At 31.8% G+C, this 18,564-nt stretch overlaps 1 protein-coding gene and 1 long non-coding RNA gene across 3 annotated transcripts in view; one reads left to right on the forward strand and one right to left on the reverse strand.

The window, feature by feature from the left end:
* The window catches only part of LOC126749565 (huntingtin-like), a 158,727-nt gene that overhangs the window by 128,020 nt on the left and 12,143 nt on the right, over positions 1-18,564 (reverse strand). Inside the window, exons 5-8 of the mRNA XM_050459281.1 lie at positions 10,374-10,543; positions 10,126-10,312; positions 9,847-10,059; positions 9,636-9,784 (exon numbers count right to left, since the gene is read on the reverse strand). Coding sequence (XP_050315238.1) covers positions 9,636-9,784; positions 9,847-10,059; positions 10,126-10,312; positions 10,374-10,543 — 719 coding nt within the window. The remainder of the gene's footprint in view (positions 1-9,635; positions 9,785-9,846; positions 10,060-10,125; positions 10,313-10,373; positions 10,544-18,564) is intronic.
* LOC126749563 (uncharacterized) lies at positions 5,875-7,852 on the forward strand. 2 transcript variants are annotated; one of them, XR_007665139.1, is made up of 4 exons: positions 5,875-6,180; positions 6,247-6,570; positions 6,633-6,817; positions 7,049-7,852. It is a non-coding gene; the product is annotated as an uncharacterized LOC126749563 (long non-coding RNA). The 2 variants fall into 2 exon arrangements; XR_007665138.1 differs by having other exon boundaries at positions 5,875-6,570.

Here is an 18,564-nt window from a genome sequence, read left to right on the forward strand (position 1 = left end):
TCCCATACTTGCTATCACTGCCTTTCCCTTCCAGCTAGAACGTTCTTCGTGGTATTGCTATTCAATAGAAGATGTCGCTATTGACCGTATAAATTGATGCTATTTCAGATTTCTCTTTACTGGAAAAGGTACTGTCGTCCGTAACTAGCGCTACTAGATGTTGTTTTCTCCCAATTATATTCGGCTTTAATCCTAGATGGCTCCGATTGTCTCGTCAGGAGCGGAAACTACGAGTTGCGACGGTTTCGCATGAGATTTAAATTATATTGAGTCCCCACAGTATACTATATCAAATGTTGTAGAATGTCATTTTCATGTTAATTATAGATAAAAAAATATTAAATCAAAATATCTGACTGAAAACATATTTTGTTTCTAACACTTCATTTTGCGCAGATTAGTTAACACGTTTTTAATTCCCACTTGCCCGGAAAATGGACGTTTATTTTATCTTCTCTGCTTCAGCTGCCTCCCCCCTGCCCTTACAATAAATAAAGTCTTTTTTCTTTCTTGAACTTCTTGCAGATTAAAGGTTTTAATCTGCAAGAAGTTCAAAGGGATTTTCAAAGCATAAGTGACCATGAAATAATTGAGGCAAATATACAAATACAGAAACCGCCAGAAAAAATATCGCTTTTCTACTACAGACATCTGAGTGACGAGAATATTGCTAATATAGCTGAGGAACTAATAGGAAAAACATGGAATTACACCTCTGTAAATGTAGATGTTATTTATTCGGATTTTATCACTAACATTCAGACAGCCTTAGATAAACTTGTACCAAAAATGAAAATTAATCCTAAAAAAACGTGGATAAATCAAGATGTAAAACAGTTACAGGAAAAAAGAGACAAGGCCTATAAAATATTCTCTATTACAAAACAGGAAGCAGATTGGGAAAACTTTAAGAAATATAGAAATGAGGTTGTATCTGTGATAAGAAAAAATAAAAAACGGTACTACGAACAAAATATTGACAACTGCAAAGGGAACAGTAAAAAATGTGGAGAGTTTTAAAGGACTTAGTCGGAACAAAAAAGCAGGGCAGTGAGCGGTTTACTGAGCTAAATTTTGAAAATTACAACGGCTTATTGGAGGAAAACTTTAACAACTTTTTTTTGGACTCTTTGAATGAAGTTTCTGAAAGTATAGAGGATAGAGACTGGGAGGCGCCAGACCTAAATATTAAATCAAAACTCTCTCAATTTAAAACAATTAATATTTCACAGTTGAAAAAATCGTATATGGTTTAAAAAACAAAGGCTCAAGTGATGATTGTTTAAATGTTAAATTGGTAAAACAACTCTTTGACGTGATTGAATATCCTCTACTATATTTAATTAACACTTCAATAGTCACTGGGAAGGTACCTTATGACCTAAAAACTAGCGTTGTAATTCCAATCCCCAAAGTGAATAAACCAACTGTTCCTTCGGAGGTTAGACCTGTAAATCTTTTACCAACTGTAGATAAGATCTTAGAGACTATAATTTGTAATCAATTGAGGGATTATCTTGAGAAAAATCATTTGTTGTTTGAGGGACAATCAGGATTCAGAAGTCAACATTCCTGCGAATCTGCAATCCAGTATGTATGTACAAATTGGAGAGAGAAAATGAACAATGGTGAAATAGTTCTTGGTGTATTCGTAGATCTTAAGCGTGCGTTCGAAACCATTGATCGTAGAATTCTTTTAAAGAAAATGAGGCTTTATGGTATTGATGATTATGCTCTAAGTTGGATTGATAATTATCTAAAGGACAGGTTTCAAAGGACAAAAATAGGACATAGGGTATCTCAAAAAAAGGAAAGTGTACTGGGTGTACCCCAAGGAAGTGTTTTGGGGCCCTTATTGTTTATTCTTTATATAAATGACCTGAATAGGATATTAAATAGATGTTTTATACCCTTATTTGCAGACGATACCCTCATATCCGTCTCTGGAAAAGATTATTTAGAAATTGTAAATATATTAAATAGTGAGCTTAATGTGTTGTATGATTGGTTATGTAAAAATAGATTAAAACTGAATTCTTTAAAGACTAAATGTATGGTAGTAGGATCAGTAACAAAATGTAAATATTTTTTCGATTTAGGATTGTCTTTGTTCATAAATGGTTCACCTATAGAGTTTGTAACTGAAATTAAATATTTAGGTGTAATCCTTGATCCGCAATTAAATTTTTCAAGTCATGTAAATTATTTATGTAAGAAAATAGGAAAAAAAGTAGGGTAGGGTTTTTTCATAGAATATCGTATGTTGTTTCTAAATGGTCAAAAATGTTAACTAACAAAACTATAATTTTACCTCACTTCACGTATTGTAGTTCATTATTGATTTCTTGCAACAAAGAAGAGATACAAAAATTACAAATACAGCAAAATAAAATAATGCGTGTATTATTGAATTGTAGCAAATATGTGCCGACTAAAGACATGTTAAATTCTTTAAATTGGTTAAATGTTGAGCAAAACATAAAAAAGGCAAATCTTTCTATCGTATATAAAATTGAAAATAACTTATTGCCAGGGTATCTCAACGTTTATTTAAAAAGAAGAGTACAATTCCATAACTATAACATTAGATCTAAGCAAAACTTTAACATTAGGCAGGTAACGACATCCGCGTTACAAAAAACTTTGTTTTACGAGGGACTGTGCATGTTTAATAAGTTGCCTGAGGAGGTAAAGAATGCACCAAGTGTACATATGTTTAATAGGGGACTATTTGTTTATTTACGCAATCAAAATTGATTTTTTGTTTTCTGTTAATTAGGTATAAGTAGCCAAGTGCTAAATAAAGATTATTTCATTTCGTTTCATTTTTGTTTATTTATATGTTAGGTGTTTTGTGTTGTTAAGGTCTGATTATGCTATGGTCGGGCGAAACATCTAACCCTTGTCATACTATTAAATGTTTCTGTGATTCTGTAGACTTATATTTTACCGTTCAGTGTGTGTATATAATTGACCCAGTCGGGCGTGTTAAAGGTTAAAAACCTTCTTAAGGTATAGTTTTTCGTTTTACTTTTGGTCTTTTTGTAATTTTATCTGATTTTATTTACATTATTTTTTAGGTCTGATGATGCTCTTAGGAACAAAACACGTGTCACCACTTTAACCAATAAAAGAATTTTTTTAAACCGAGACTTTGTCTTGTTATTTATATTAAGGTCTCTTTTAATTATTCTACGTTTATGACGACGCACAGTAGAACAAGGCAATGTAAATAGGTGGACATTGGCGATTTTTAAAAATTATGATTTTCTCCGACCTATTTTATATTTTTATAATATAAACATATTGTTGTTTTTAGAAAATACCGCCATATGGTTTTGGCTACCTACACGGTGGCAAAAATTATGTGATTTCAATGGTAAAGTCTATATTGTTAAATATGACAAAAAATATTAACCATTTTTTGGTTCCCCAAAAAAAAGATGTTTTAGAAAACTTACAATTTACACTTTGCGGCATATTAAAACTAATCTATTTAGTGTATAAATATTGTTTTTGTACTATCTCTTTTATCTGTGGTACGATATTTCTGTTATCGATGATTTTGTTTCTCAATTATTAAGTTTTTTTGGGTTTTAAAAAAATGGCTTCAATTGGCTAAGCTAAAATTAGGCGTTTTGGTAAGATCAAACCTTACCTAAGTAATGCCAATAAATATTGGCTGCGACCACTTGCGACCCCGCGAAATAATCGCGTTACGCTTAGGGTGCATAGGACAGCTGAGTTCAACGATTGCGTAGACTAAGAAACCTTTCTAATCACAGAGATACAAAGAATTGTTACAAAAAATAGGTTTCAAGATACGGGGTGGTGTATATTTTGAATGTATTTTTAGTTATACAGGGTGTCCCAATATGAAGGTACCGATATCAACTTTCAAATTTTCAATGCGACATCATGTATTATGCATTTTTGAGTTCTATGCAAAATGTTTAACAAAAAATCTTCTTTATTTGATATTGATGTTTGAAAATTGACAATTTCCGGATTTTCAAGCGACATAGGTATCTCGAAAATGGGTTAAATTAGCGCGAAACGTCTTTGAGGCTCCCATCTTCATTTTCAACTTTCAATCATTTGACATCAATTTCCGGTTTAAATTGCACATTTTTCACATTTTAAATTCAATTGGTTTTAAAGGAAGCGTTGGTTAAACCTGAAGTACCTAACAATATGGATGTCAAATTAAAAAAGAAAGGCAGGAGCATGCATAGAAGCCGTTTTGCTATATTTTGAACCGTTTTCAAGATATAAGATATCGTGAGTGGGCCGTGATGTAATGTCGTTACCATAGGTACACAAACTAAATAAATTTGCATGTCACGGTCATATTTTTTAGTTTGACAGCTAAATCTTTTTCACAAAATGCAAAACGGTGAAAATAATACCTACGATATATCAAAAAGAAGTGAAATAGAGCAGTATATGGTCCGGCTCTTCGACAGACATTTCCTACCTGCACTGCGCCAAATGAGCAGGGAAGCATTATCAGCCTTAATACATGGACGTATTGGACAAAATAGGCAGGAAATAAAACAGGACGTTATTAATTTCCTGCATCTTATAAAAGAATCTGGGGAAAATAATTTTATAAGACGTTAAGTAAGACCTTTATTTTATAAGATTCTTTTATATTTATCTGGAGAAGGCTAACAAAAATGATTTGCTAAGTCCTCCGGCATCAGCACCCAATCTCTCGGATGCTTCCTTGAACGTAGAAGAATAGTAATGAATATATTATGTGATAATTATTGATAATGTGTTGAAATATAATTACATTTAATTAAAAAATGAATTATATATATTGAATAACAGGGTGATTCAGGTTTTAAGCGACAAACTGAAGTGATTTGAGCAAATAAGTTTATATAAACATGATTCCAATCTCATTTAGTAGCGGAGCTACAGGGGAGTCAAAGTTTATTTAAAACAAAAGTTACTGCTGATTAAAATGTTATCAAAGAAAATGAAACGCACTGTGCAGTTTGCGGTACGAGCGATTTTAACAAAACAAAATATATTTCGATATTCACAAGTTACAGATTACATCAGCCAAGTTGGGTGGTCTTGTCTGAACAATAATATCAGTACTGCTGAGAATTATATTATTATTATTCTGTAAATGATACTCATCGAAATATTGACAAGAATTTTCGTGACGTTTGTCATTTCGCGTATCCTTATATTAGTTTCATCTAATTATGGAACGTTTAAAAACCATCCAGGATTTATTTTTCTTTATAAAGGCTCAAAGCATTGACTTTAATGACTTTACAATACTAACAAACCGTATTCTTTGTGTGCTCAAATTTAGCCACAGTGAAAGTGATATTACGAAAGTTAAAGAATGTTTAAGGCTCTTTTGTAAAAATTTGTCAAGTAAATGGAAGAAAGCATTTAGGAATGAGAAAAGGTTTTTGCTACAAAGTCGGTTGTGGCTTAGTTTGAATTATAGCTGACCAAAATTTTGCAAAAGTAACCTTGACCCTTCGGACAGCAATAATACCAAGAGAGGACCTCGAAAGAGTTTTCAAGAATTAGGTAACAGACAGAAACTAAAAAAGACGCACAGCTTAAGACAGGCAAATGTCGACGAGCTTAATTTTGCAATTTTGTCAAAAATGAAGGCAGGTAAGATCGATTTTCATGACTAAGTGAAATTAGAAATTGATCATTAATTTTTAGAATCTGCTAATAAAGATATCAATAAAATACTACAATTTTTAAATGAAAATCCGAACGAGGTGCAAAACGTACTTCACTTCTGTAAAAACATGGATCAATACCATTGCCACTCCTACACAAAAGAGTCGCCTTAATGCGTCGCCTTAATACGTCGCGCCCCAAAATGCCCTTGCTCTATTTGTCTCCTTAGGTCTGTCAAAACAGCAATACATTAACATTAGAAAATCAGCACAAGAAGAACATTGTAACATTTATCCGTCCTAATATCAGATCCAGCAAGCGAAACAAGAATGTTTCCCTCCAAAGTGTTCAATAATGGTCACTGACACATTCGCAAAAATAACTCTTCAATCTTTACTGGATACTACCGCAAGAAGAATTTTGAATATTTCAGATTACCGTAATAAAATTGAAGGCAATAGCGAGCTTACGCTCTTTGGAAAATGTGGTTTTGATGGTGCATCAGGACAAAGCGTGTATAAACAAACCTTTGATACGATGAAACGATGAATGTCGATGACTCTAGTATTTTTATTTCAGCTTACGTTCCATTAAGACTAGTTCATTCCAATGACTGTACAAAGGTTATATGGGAAAATCCAAAACCATCATCAACATTTTATTGCAGACCGCTTTGCTTTCAATTTGTAAAAGAATTCAAGGAAATTATTTTACAGTGTTCGGAGTCCTTGAATGAAGAAAAAAGCCATGCTTACCACAACATTTTTTTCTGGTGGTGTTTCTATCAAACATGAAATTTTTACAACCATGATTGATGGAAAAATTTGTTCGTGTTTAGCGGGCGCGTCAACAATGGTCTGTTACATATGCGGAGCAAAGCCTAGTAAAATGAACAATATGAAGGTAAATTTTTATATGCTTTTGAGGCTTTAAATACCGTATGTATCTACTTTTTGTATTTGTAGGTCATCGAGAAAAAAATTCCGAATGAGGACAAGTACGCTTTGGGGCTTTCTACTCTTCACTCTTGGATCAGAGCTTTAGAATGTGTGCTCCACATATCCTACAATTTAGATTTAAAAAAATGGTCTGCAAAAACTTCCCAAGAAAAACAATAAAAGGAAACAAGGAAAAAAGAAATTCAAAAAAGGTATATGCATTTGCTTTTATGATAGTACTGTTATTACTTTGTACTTTCTTATTATCAGAAGATACGATGCAAAATACCTAATAAAAATAGGCCGCGCGTTAATATGATTTTACAATAAAAACATCAATGGAAGTATAGTTTAAGTTAGATTTTTTTTTGAACTCCAACTATTTTGTAAAAACATAAAAAAAAAATTGTCCAATAAAATGAAATATTTTTTTTTGATTTAAGGAGGAAATGGGTCTACACGTGGATTTTGTAAAGCAAAGGCTGGGAACGTCAAACGATGGAAACACAGCAAGAAGATTTTTTTTTAATTTTGAAAAATCTGCCGATATAACCGGCATAGATCAAACTTTAATAAAAAACTTTTACATTATTCTACAAGTATTAGCGTCTGGAGAAAATATCATTCCAGAAAGATTTGATAAATTTGCCAAGGAAACAGCTAAATTAAATACTAATTAATAGCTAATTAGATAATAATTAGCTACTAATAATATGTAGAGTTGTATGGATGGTACTACATACTGGCATCTATACACAAACTTCTCATGCATGGAGCCGACATAATAAGAAATTTTATATTCCCTATAGGCAACCTTTCAGAAGAAGCAGCAGAGGCGAGGAATAAACATTTTCGCCATTACAGACAGTTCCACGCAAGAAAAAGTAGTAGGATATTTACAAACGAAGATATTTTACATAATCTAATTCTCTCATCAGATCCATTCATATCTACCATAAGATTAAAATCTGATAACAAAAAACTAACTATCATGACAGAAGAGGCTCTTTCCTTGATTAATTTGAAAACTAAATTTATTTACCTAGTTTTTTATTATTTGTTTGTTGTTTGTTGTTATTGTTATGTTATGAGAATAATAGGTATGGTATACTTTGGGCAAAAATGAAAATTGTCTTTGTCAATTCTCTCTATTCTGATTGAACATCAAAACCAGTGAGTGAGTGCTAGTTATTAAACTCTATTGCTCTTGGAAGAAATAATAAAATATTAACTCTTCATATGTCATGTAATGTATGTAATAAATGATTGAAAAAAAAAAGAAGAAATTTTGCCATTTCTGTTTTTTTTTACTTTGTATAAATAATATCAGAAATCAAAAATCATTATCTTGTAGCAATTTGTCGTCTTGTAGCGTCCGCGTCCTTATCTAGCGTTCTCAGAATTTTAATCGTAGGTTCCGGTTCTTGCCAGCAATCAGTTTTTGGATTTTTCATAAGAGGTCCTCATGAAATTGAGTCTTATAAGAAATATTTGATTTTAAATAAACATACCGTGTTACCGTGTACCAGAGTTGCAAATTACTGAATAGAAAATAAAACGGTCATTTCAACAATGTTAGAATCGTTTACGGTTATAAGAAAAAACAAAGTTGATGATGGTTGACAGGAACCGAAACGTCGAATTGGAATTCTGACCGTACTACCTTATGAAGGTAAAAAAACTGCTACACAAAAGCATTTCTCGTTTTTTATAAACTTTTGACATACAGTCAGAAAAAACTTAAATGTTAAATATCCTTTCTTTTGCGGATGTATCCAGAAGGTCTAAGAATATTTTTAGTTTCTTATTTAAGTAAGCTTTAAAATAAATAAATTTGCCAAATTTAAACTACACATTTGCTACACCTTACGATTTTTAAATCGTTACGGTAAACCTAGAATCTTAATCACCCTGTACTCTGGATTACGTCAATGTTTTAATCAAAATTTAAAAAAAAAAACATCTTATACTGTTATCAAACAAAAATAACTAATTCAAAATAATAAGACCAAAAAGTTATTGCGAATGTCGGCGAATGTCCGGGTTTTCCTATACTTCGATCTACTGTGCGACGGTTCTCTCTTGATATAATGTTATAACAATATTGGTATTTACTTTTGAAAAGATGGGCTTAAATCGCCTTTTTTCCATGGTGCGGCACAAATGGCGCCAACTGCCAAAGATGCGATTTAAATAAAGTAGTAAATAAATATTATTTTAAACATTTTTTCGAAAAATGGTGATTATGTAGAAAATGGTTGCTCCTAGCGACTTTAATAAGGTATACATTTTTTAGGTAAAATTAAAAAAGGAATTTATTTTGATACTTTTTAAACCGATATACGGGGCTGAAAAAAAGTTAGAGGTTCTAAAAAAGTAAAAACTAACGCAACGAGCGCCCTCTACTGAAAACACGAAAACTGTAAACGAAATTTTATTTTTCTTTTTAAATGACTCATATGTTATAAATTTCATGTCGGTATGTCATTTGGTTCAGGACCTATTAGAAAAAAAACGATAAATCAAATAATACTTTGACACCCTGTATTTCAGTTACTATTAAAGTTAGAATAAGGCAAGATGAACTCAATCACATTATTTTGACCTATTGAATCTACTGTTGTTCTATGTCCCATTACTTTCGGGACACCCTGTATATGTCTGAAGCGTATATTAATAGAAATGTATATCAAATTTAGATACAAAAGCGTTATCTTTGTTACATCCCACGACTAAAAAGAAATTGGTCACCAATGGGTCCGTTTATAACTTTACAATAATCTGACTCTATTAGTTTTGCTTATTATCAGTCAGGACTATTTCAATACGTCGCCCTATGTAAAGCTCCTACAATATTGCTGCGGAATGTGATACATATTTAGCAATAAATTTGTTGCTTGTGCGGTTTATAGCAAAATTAAAAGGTTACATTTACATTTGCGCCCAAAGATCTAAGAGTACGGTACTGAATACCTTAGATCAATCAGAAAGTATTGCTAAAAAAGCATAGAATAAAATACCTAAACATACCATAAACCCTTCTTCTGCATCCAATAATTTCTCTTCACTGCCTGCAGTGCTTCCTTCTGATAACCTATCACTAAGATTATCCAGATTATTATTTACACTTAAACTTCCACCAACCATATTATAAAATTCAGGTAATTTCAAATGAGTTTCTGCAAATAAAACAGACATAAGAAAAGTGTATCTTACAAACTTCAAAATTAATGCTAGGTACCATAATATTCTTCAGTCCTATTTTTGATATCAATACTATCGCCTCTCGAGTCTTTTTTATCTAAATTCACTTTCGAATTATTGTCACTTACAACTGACAACTTTGACTCCCCTATCCAGTTAACAATATTACTGTCGATAGTTTCTGTCAATTCACATTCTGCAATAGACGTTTCTTCAGCTGAGGTAATATTAGTTGATACACTTAGTTCACCTAAAGTTCAATAATCAAGTATATTAATTGACTAACAGATATGCTAATTATTTCAATTATACGTACTTAAAGATCGCATATTGTTTATTGAAAAACTTTTTAATATTCTGCAGCGATCAATTCCATTTGGACTTTGTAAAGTTTTAGTAAGTTCTTCAGTAGCATTTAGAAGTAAAGTATTTAAAGTATCCAATGATGCATTTATTACATTATGGTCGCTACTTGTTAAATAGTAATGACAAAGCTCAAAAATCTAAAACAAAAAATATGAGCGATAATAGTAATTTTTTTGGACTACAATATTTTAAAATTACCTGTAATAATTTGTTTACCGGAATAGGATAAACATCGACATCTTTGGAGTGGCCTAAGCCTTCGTTGGTATTTACAATGTTTTTTACTGAGGGTAATAACACTTTTAAGCAATGAAATACTCCTAGTATTAAACTGCTATTTTCGTTACTATCCACTGGTATTACTAAATCTAAAATTTTTAATTTGTATTAGATAAACAGATAACTTTTTTTATGTTGAAATAGGTACAACACATTGCATATTGCAACTAGTTCAAAGAGGTCTACAAGAAAATATAAACCAGTAAAAGAATCTACAATGCAAATTGAGACTGACAGGTGCGGGTTTCTACAAACGGTGTCTCTATTTGTTCGATTTAAGAATCCGGAAGAAAAAATTGTCACATGTTCAGGAATTTAAGCACAAAACATTAATATTTATCATATTACTAAAACCACAAACTGCATTTAATTTTTTAACGTTTTAACGTCACTGAATTTACTGTGAAGAGACAAACTAAACGTGCCACGGATGCGTATATGCTTGGTACAATGCATACAAAAAGAAAGGATTTTTTTTCTTTCTTTCTCTATGATACAACGTGGTGCGCATGAGCATTAGGTGCAGCAGCTGAGCAGCAGACCGCAGACGCGATCGCCGAACGCGAAATAAAATTAGTCGACTCCGTGTTCAGTTATTAGTAGTACATAGATAATATATTAATAACTAGAATAGATAGGCAACTCCGTAACAACGGGCCGGACCTTTATATAGTGGCGCCGTACTGCGACCTGTGTGTGAACTATTTACGTGCGCCGCTAAATGGCGGGAATTTGAAATTCCTTGATTGATTCTTAATTATATTTTAATCGTTTATTAAGTATTTTTTTGCTAAGCTCCATATTTTCGAAGGTTTAAAATACGAATAAATATTTAACTACTTTAGTTTATTATTGGGGTGTCTCAACGATAAAGTAAGTATGTGTTTAATTAGCATTTTAAAGAGCACATAAATATTTATTCATATTTAAATCTACAAATATCGAAAATATGAAGTTTAACAAAAAAATATTTAATAAACATAAAAAGGGAGAAAAAATAAAACTACAAATATTTATTATTGCTTAAATTGTATTGAAAATACAATTCAATACAAATAGAATAAAACATTTGAAAGAAAATGGCACTAAGTAAAACTAAAATTGCGATAAAATCTATATTATTCTAGCAAAAACATATTTAAAAGTATTTAAATGAACATTTCACTACAAAATTTAATTTAAAAAGAACTCATATTATGACCTATTAAAAAGCAGAAAAATCTGATTAATAAACACTCATAATCTCAAATTTTGTAAGGAAATGACAACTTAAATATGTACCTTTAAAATCATGATTTCAAATTTTTCATTCTCTCTATCCTCTGTTTAAATTTCTGATGCTTTTCATATTTTTTTGAAGCATACAATTTGATTGAATCACTTGAATTACGAATTGTAGACTTTCCCTTCAATATATTATTAATATTTCTGATCCATATAAATGTATGGAACTTTGTTACGTACTGAAACAGCATTTCTGAAAGGTTATGTTTTTGACAGTTAAAAATAAAAATGTCCTCTTTGCATAAATGTTTTAAGAAAAACTTCAAAATTGCTGTTACATTTAATGAGAAACAGATTTGGAGTAAAATGGTTGAAACCAAATGAATACATTTTTGAAAAAATATGTTAAAGTTTGTTGAAGGCGCCAGAAGAGCTCTAGGAGAATAAGCTCGAGCTTCAATTAAGAAATATTCTTGTCGACTCCTATCACCTTCAATTAAGTTTTTCCTACAGACTGCACATAGTTTAATTTTCTTTAAAATTTTTTTAGCAACAAATCATGCAATGTATGTTAATTTGCCCCTTCTTAAAAGAGGACATTTGCTCAAGTCTATATAAGGCACATCTACATTTGGGATGGACAAAGCAGAAGGTATTGCCGGTTTTGTTGCATTTAGTAACAATGTCTTAAAATTATCCAGGCCTTCTAATTCATCATCTTCACAAAAGGCTTTCAGGACCAAAGTGTTTGTGACACACACGGTATGAGCTTCTCACGCTTTCTATTGATTTTCCTTGCAAATCAGTTCTTCCAATTTTGACAAGCCAAAGATTGAGTAACTGAAATAAATTTTTGGTAAATATACTTTTAATTTAAATATACTACTTTCTAAATTACTTAAAATAATTTCTTTAATTATTTAGAATGGGATTGAAATCTTTTCTTTTCAGTTTTAGACAAAAAATAAAACCAAGGGAATGAACTTTAAACTATTGAAGGTGACTGACACAGAGAAATGTCATGATCCTTTTTTTGCCACCACCTTGAGATTTGAATCTAGGAATATTTTCATTTTTAAATAAACAGGCAAAAAAAGACCCAGATTTTTTTTAACCCTTCTTTTTTTATTTATTTAAACCAGATAAGAAAAAAATGTCTCAAGATACATCTTTTGTTCTAATTTATTGGTTTTAATCAAACTCATGTAATTTCAACCTATGTCTTCCTCAGAACTAAAAATCAATGACAAACAAGTTGATAATATCCTGTTTTCAGACTGGAATATACCTAACATTGGAATATATATGTATACTGGGTGTCTGCAGGATCACTTTCACTCCAGGTTTTGTCTAGTTCTGTTTTTTCTTAATTTGGTACACAGTGTAGGTTTGTAAAATAGCATCTTTAGACATACCTATCTGTTTACACTTTTTGATTACTCACACCTACGACTACCAACATTTTAAAAGGCTGTGTGGCTGTTTTAAATATCTTTTTTTTAGTATTTAAGTTTTAAATAGTGGATTGCCTTGATTACAAAAGTGTCAAATTAACAACTATTCGAAAAAATTTAAATGATATTTTTGAATAAATTAAGATCGTCAAACTCAGCCCAAAACTGTTCAGTTTTTACCTTAAACATCTTTAAAAAATAATGCATTATTTTTATAAGCACTTAAATAAGAAATTCCTGATAAAAAAAGAAGATTTTAATGGTAAAACGAACAGTTAGGGCAATGATGGAACTTTTCATTGAAAAATAATTAATTATTTTTGTAAAAAGTTGCAAATTTGATAGTTTTGTAATCAGATTGATCCACAGATTTCAGAATCATAAAAAAATAATATAACTGCCACTTGAAATTTCAAAAGATATTGTAGTTCTTGGATAAACAAGAAGTTTTCATGTTTTCAAACTCTGACAGATGTGTCAAAGTACATAAGATATTTTCCAAACCTTGTACCAAAATTTAATTTAAAATAAATCAAACCAAAACTAAACAAATGCCAGTGCAAAAGCAAATACTTAGACACTCAGTATATTTAAAAATAATAAAAATGACAGGAATGGTTTTTGGGACATTCCACAAGTAGCAGAATATATTAAAGAGATGGTGGTGTCTGACCGATATGCATATTTCTGGTCATTGGCTTCATCAGGGCCAGGTAACCAGGAAACCATGGAAAAAGAAACATAAGAGATCACAAACAGGAGCGAACAACCAAATTCTCAACTCAAGTACCTCCAGTTTCTGAGGAAAAATTATGCTTCAACACAAAGGAAGTCCTCATTGATGCAACCTTTACTCGAGTAGCAAAGTAATAAAGTAAAAATAGTAATAAGTATAAAGTAAAGTCCCAAAAACCTTTCCTGTCTTTACATTATTATCCGCATTAACCTTCCTTTCAAACTTTACTACTCGGGTAGAGGTTAAATAAACTCTGAGGGCATCGATTGATTTTTTTCCAGGATTTTTTCATAAAACTAATATCAAAAATAGTGAAAAACCATTTTATTAACTTTTACCTTTATTTTTTTAAGTCTAAAAGTTAAAAGAGTGTTACATTAAAGAATGTCTGAGCTCTGAGGGCACCTCAAAGTCTTACATTAGTGAAACTCCGAGACCACCTGTAGGGCTTTTAAACAAGCTAGATTAGGGTTCATATGTTTGGGGACTAGCAAAGGGATTAGTGAAATTTTCAAGGAGTTTTCTAGTTACTTTTATAGGTCCTACTACTTAACCAAAGTATTTTAGGTGCGCTCAGAGTTTCCTTAACATATGACTTAACTTAAGAGTTACACTCCTTATTGTGTTAGATGAATTATATGTATGCCGTAAAGACTTAAGCCCTAAGGAAATGGAAAAGGCTCTGAGGGACCGTTTTAACCCCTGACCTTGTGTTTTTATAAATATGCTTTTCTATTGTAAAATTTTGCATTTCAGAGGCCAAGATATTTTGGTTAAGTAGTAAGTACCTTATTGATTTTAAGCATAGTTATTAGCAAATAGTTGTCTAGGTATTATTATTATTCTATAATAATCAATTGAATGGAAAAACTTACCACTGCATCCTTGGGGAACGTATGTGTTTGGCTCTCTTTGTTGGTGTTTTTACACCCAGGAACACAACAATAATACACCATTTTTTCAAAGTTCAGTTTGTCTATAGAAATCTATAGATAAATGTTTTTAAAAACTCACAAAAAAAGTAAAAATATCGATAAAAGCGCACTAAACACAGGTATAAACAAAAACGTAAAACGTAATGGCGTCACTTTCACTTGTCACGCCACGATCGGTAGCCTTCGCGGCATCTCGGCCTTCCTCGTGTCGAAATAACGCTCGTGGCGCCCCACTGCGACCTGTGTGTCAACTGCTACAAAAAGAACTGTCATTTCCATAAGAGTTTCCTATGTATGTTAGTAGTATTATTAATCTATGCTCCGCGTTCTCTGTGCGAATTGATGGTAAATCTGCCACTGTTGCAGAACAGAAAGTGAATTATACAGTTATAACGGACGTTACGCGCTGGCAAAATTCTGCCTATTGATACTAAAATATAATTTTCTTATATTATAGTATATAGCTTTTCTTGACCTTCTGAATCTGTGTTGTGACTTGTGATTAAAAAAATAAACGGTAATTAAATCTTACTATAATTATGTGTTTTTAAATTTCCGGAATTAAAATGCATCTTTTGGTGCAAAATATAAAATATCAAACATCCAGGGATATCTTACACAGGAGCTAAAATTTAAATTAATTTATAGGAGCTAAAAAATTAAATAATTTAATTTCTAAGTAACTTACAAAGTAGAATTTAATTCAGATTTTTTAAACTAATTAAGATGTCAATGAATATCTCATAATATCTTTTCATTTTTTCTCAAGTCTGCTCAAGCATCATTTGTACAAGTACAAGCTCAATTTACTGAAGAATAATGAAGAAGACTTCTTCAGACATCGATCTTTTTTCAAGCGAAAATCGCCAATAAACAAAAATGTGGATTCAACACGAAAAAATGATTTGCCAGGTAAAGAAAAATATTGTTATAATAATGTCATTTTGAGAATAAAGGACGATTTTCATCTAAAGGCACGCGTCCACTATTTGGCACGGTACGAACGGCACCCACCGCACTGTACGGATTTCCTAATCCATAGTTTCAAATGCAACTGCGTCCACTAGTCGGCCTGATGCCGATGATCCTGACACACAGTATAAAAAAATGCGGTGCGTACCGTCCGTATCGTGCCGAATAATGAACGCTTACCTTAAGCGGCGGGCGGCACGAAATTATTTTTTTTTAATTAAGTACATTTTTTTTGTAAAGTCGTCGAAAATTTTGACAAGTGGAGCCGCGCCGCACTGCCCCCGAAGCCGAGTGAAAATCAGTAGGCTTAAATTTAATAGGAATTAAATATAATTTTCAAGAATATTTTAATATAGAATACAATAAGACGTGGTATCAAATAAGAATAAGTAAATTAGCAAAATGTGAGTTCAGTACCAATGCTTTGAAAGTTTTACCTTTTTTTTTCGACGAAAATTGTTACTTTCAGATGCAGAATCATCCAGCACAGAACCTCAACCTTGTACTTGTCATTCTACTGATTCGAGAAGCCTTCTTCCCGGGCCATCCAAGGGTCGAGATGGAAGTCAAAATACTTTGAAGGAGAGAGTGCCTATAGATTTAGGTACTATAGACTCTAATCCTTCTCAGCCTATTCTTAACTTATACCCATTGACTAATTTTGGCCAGCAAAAAAGAGGATTTTCAGAAAAATACTTCAGTTTGTATCCATGGATGGAGTACAGCATTCAAAAAGACGCAGTGCATTGTTAAACCTGTCGGCTCTTTGGTGATATAACGTATTCTGAGCAAATTTTTACTATTGAAGGATTCAGAAATTGGAAGAAGCTGGGTGAAAAATTAAAAAAAAAAACATTCAGAAAGCCAGCAGCATCTAAAGAGTAACAGTAAAAATGCATTATATTTGTAATCTAAAAAGCATGGGTCAGTAGTTGCTCGCATGCACTCAAGATATAATGAGACAATCGAAAAAAATAAAGAATATTTTAAGATAATATCGGATGTTATTTTAACCTTATCACGACAAGTCATTTCGAGGCCACAAAAAATCTAAGGAATCTAGATGTACGTTTTCAAGATTGTGAGAAATTAAAATTTGTATGCTTAGCAGATTCAACAAAATTCTTCAAAATTTACTGGAATTTTATGGCACAAAGTTCACAAAACAACAAAGACTAAAAAATTAACTTTGCCTTCTGTATGCCGATGAAAATTAAAAAAATGTGAATTTTCAAGAACTAATAATAAAATTAAAACCAAATAAAGACATTTTTACAGAAGCTTATAATTTATTTTGTATAATTCTCACCATTCCATCGACAAGCGTGTCCGTAGAAAGGAGTTTTTCATGTTTAAAAAGGCTAAAACATTTACAAGAAATACTATTTCACAAGAAAGACTTTCCAGTTTGGGTATTATTTCACTACGTAAAGAACTATTAAAAGAACTTATGCAAATGCAACATCCGTTTTACGAGGATATTATTAACCGATTCGCTTCACTAAAGGACCGAATGATCGACTTGATTTATAAAAACTAGGTAAGTCAGCTCTAACTATAATACTGTTTTCTGGGCCATGCAGATCTTCACCTACTTTTTTGTTAACATTAAAAAATGTTATCCCAATATTACAGTATTTTTAATTGCCCCTAATTTTATGCTTCCGCAGGGGCGGCTCATCAGGTGAAATAGGTGATGGTGTGCTTCACCAAAATATTTAATTAAAATTAAAAAAAATATTACATTTTTACCGAGCGCCAACACATTCATCATCTATTTATGCGAATTTTTAACGCCATTTGGGCGTGGCGTCTACGAAAATTTAGCCTTGGAAAAAAGCCCCCCCCCCCTCCCCTAAATTAGACCCCTAACTTCGCCTATGTTTAACTGCAATTTCAAGTGAAAGTAATTTTCATAGTGGATAGGAGGCGCTAGCACAGCAGGTAAGGGACGGAAGCCCTCATATTACGTCACATTCCATCAATGATCGTTAGCATCTAGCGGAAATCTTTAGTATTGCCAGGTCTCAAGTTTTTGCATGAGATCTCATGTTTTTTAGCTTTTATTGCTATACCAAAAAAACTCTTTTTAAATTTTATATTTTTGTTTATGGTTTTCTTTCTTGCTATTAAAAATATAGCAAGAAACTCATAAACAAAAAAAAAATCATTAACTTTTATCGCAACTTTCTAAACACTTAGAATCCGGTAAATATAAAGAACCAGTCCAGGAAGCTGAAACTAGCAGTAGGCAACTATTGTATTGCTGATATGTTTGCTGAGAGTAGGAGTAAAATAAGCTTAGAGCAGGAAGGCGAAAGAAGGTATTATACGTACAGCAGGTTTTTTGGCCGAACATAATCTACCCATGAACTTGATGGAACGTTTTATTGATTACCTAAATGCTGTGTGTACCGATTCCGATATAGCAAAAAAAATAAAAGCAGGTAGAACCAAAATAACTAGGGTTCTTAAAAAAGTAACAGGATCTTCATAAAAAGTCGTATTTGATAGAGCTCAAGAAAAATAATAAGTTTAGTTTAGTTGCTGACGAATCGACAGATAACTCGTGCATCAAACATTTGTGTTTAGTGGTTGAAATGGAAATTGAAAATAAAATAGAAGATAATTTTTTGGATCTGATACCGGTATCAGAAACTACAGGAGCAGCTCTTTTTCAGATGTTTATATACTTTTTCACAATATACCTTATAAAACAAACTTTATTGGTTTTGCCTCGGATGGTGCCAGTAATATGGTGGGTATAAGAAATTCTTAAGTCAGCCGAC

The sequence above is a fragment of the Anthonomus grandis genome, unplaced genomic scaffold (assembly GCF_022605725.1).
Source record: "Anthonomus grandis grandis unplaced genomic scaffold, icAntGran1.3 ctg00000319.1, whole genome shotgun sequence".
Taxonomy (NCBI): Eukaryota; Metazoa; Arthropoda; class Insecta; order Coleoptera; family Curculionidae; genus Anthonomus; species Anthonomus grandis.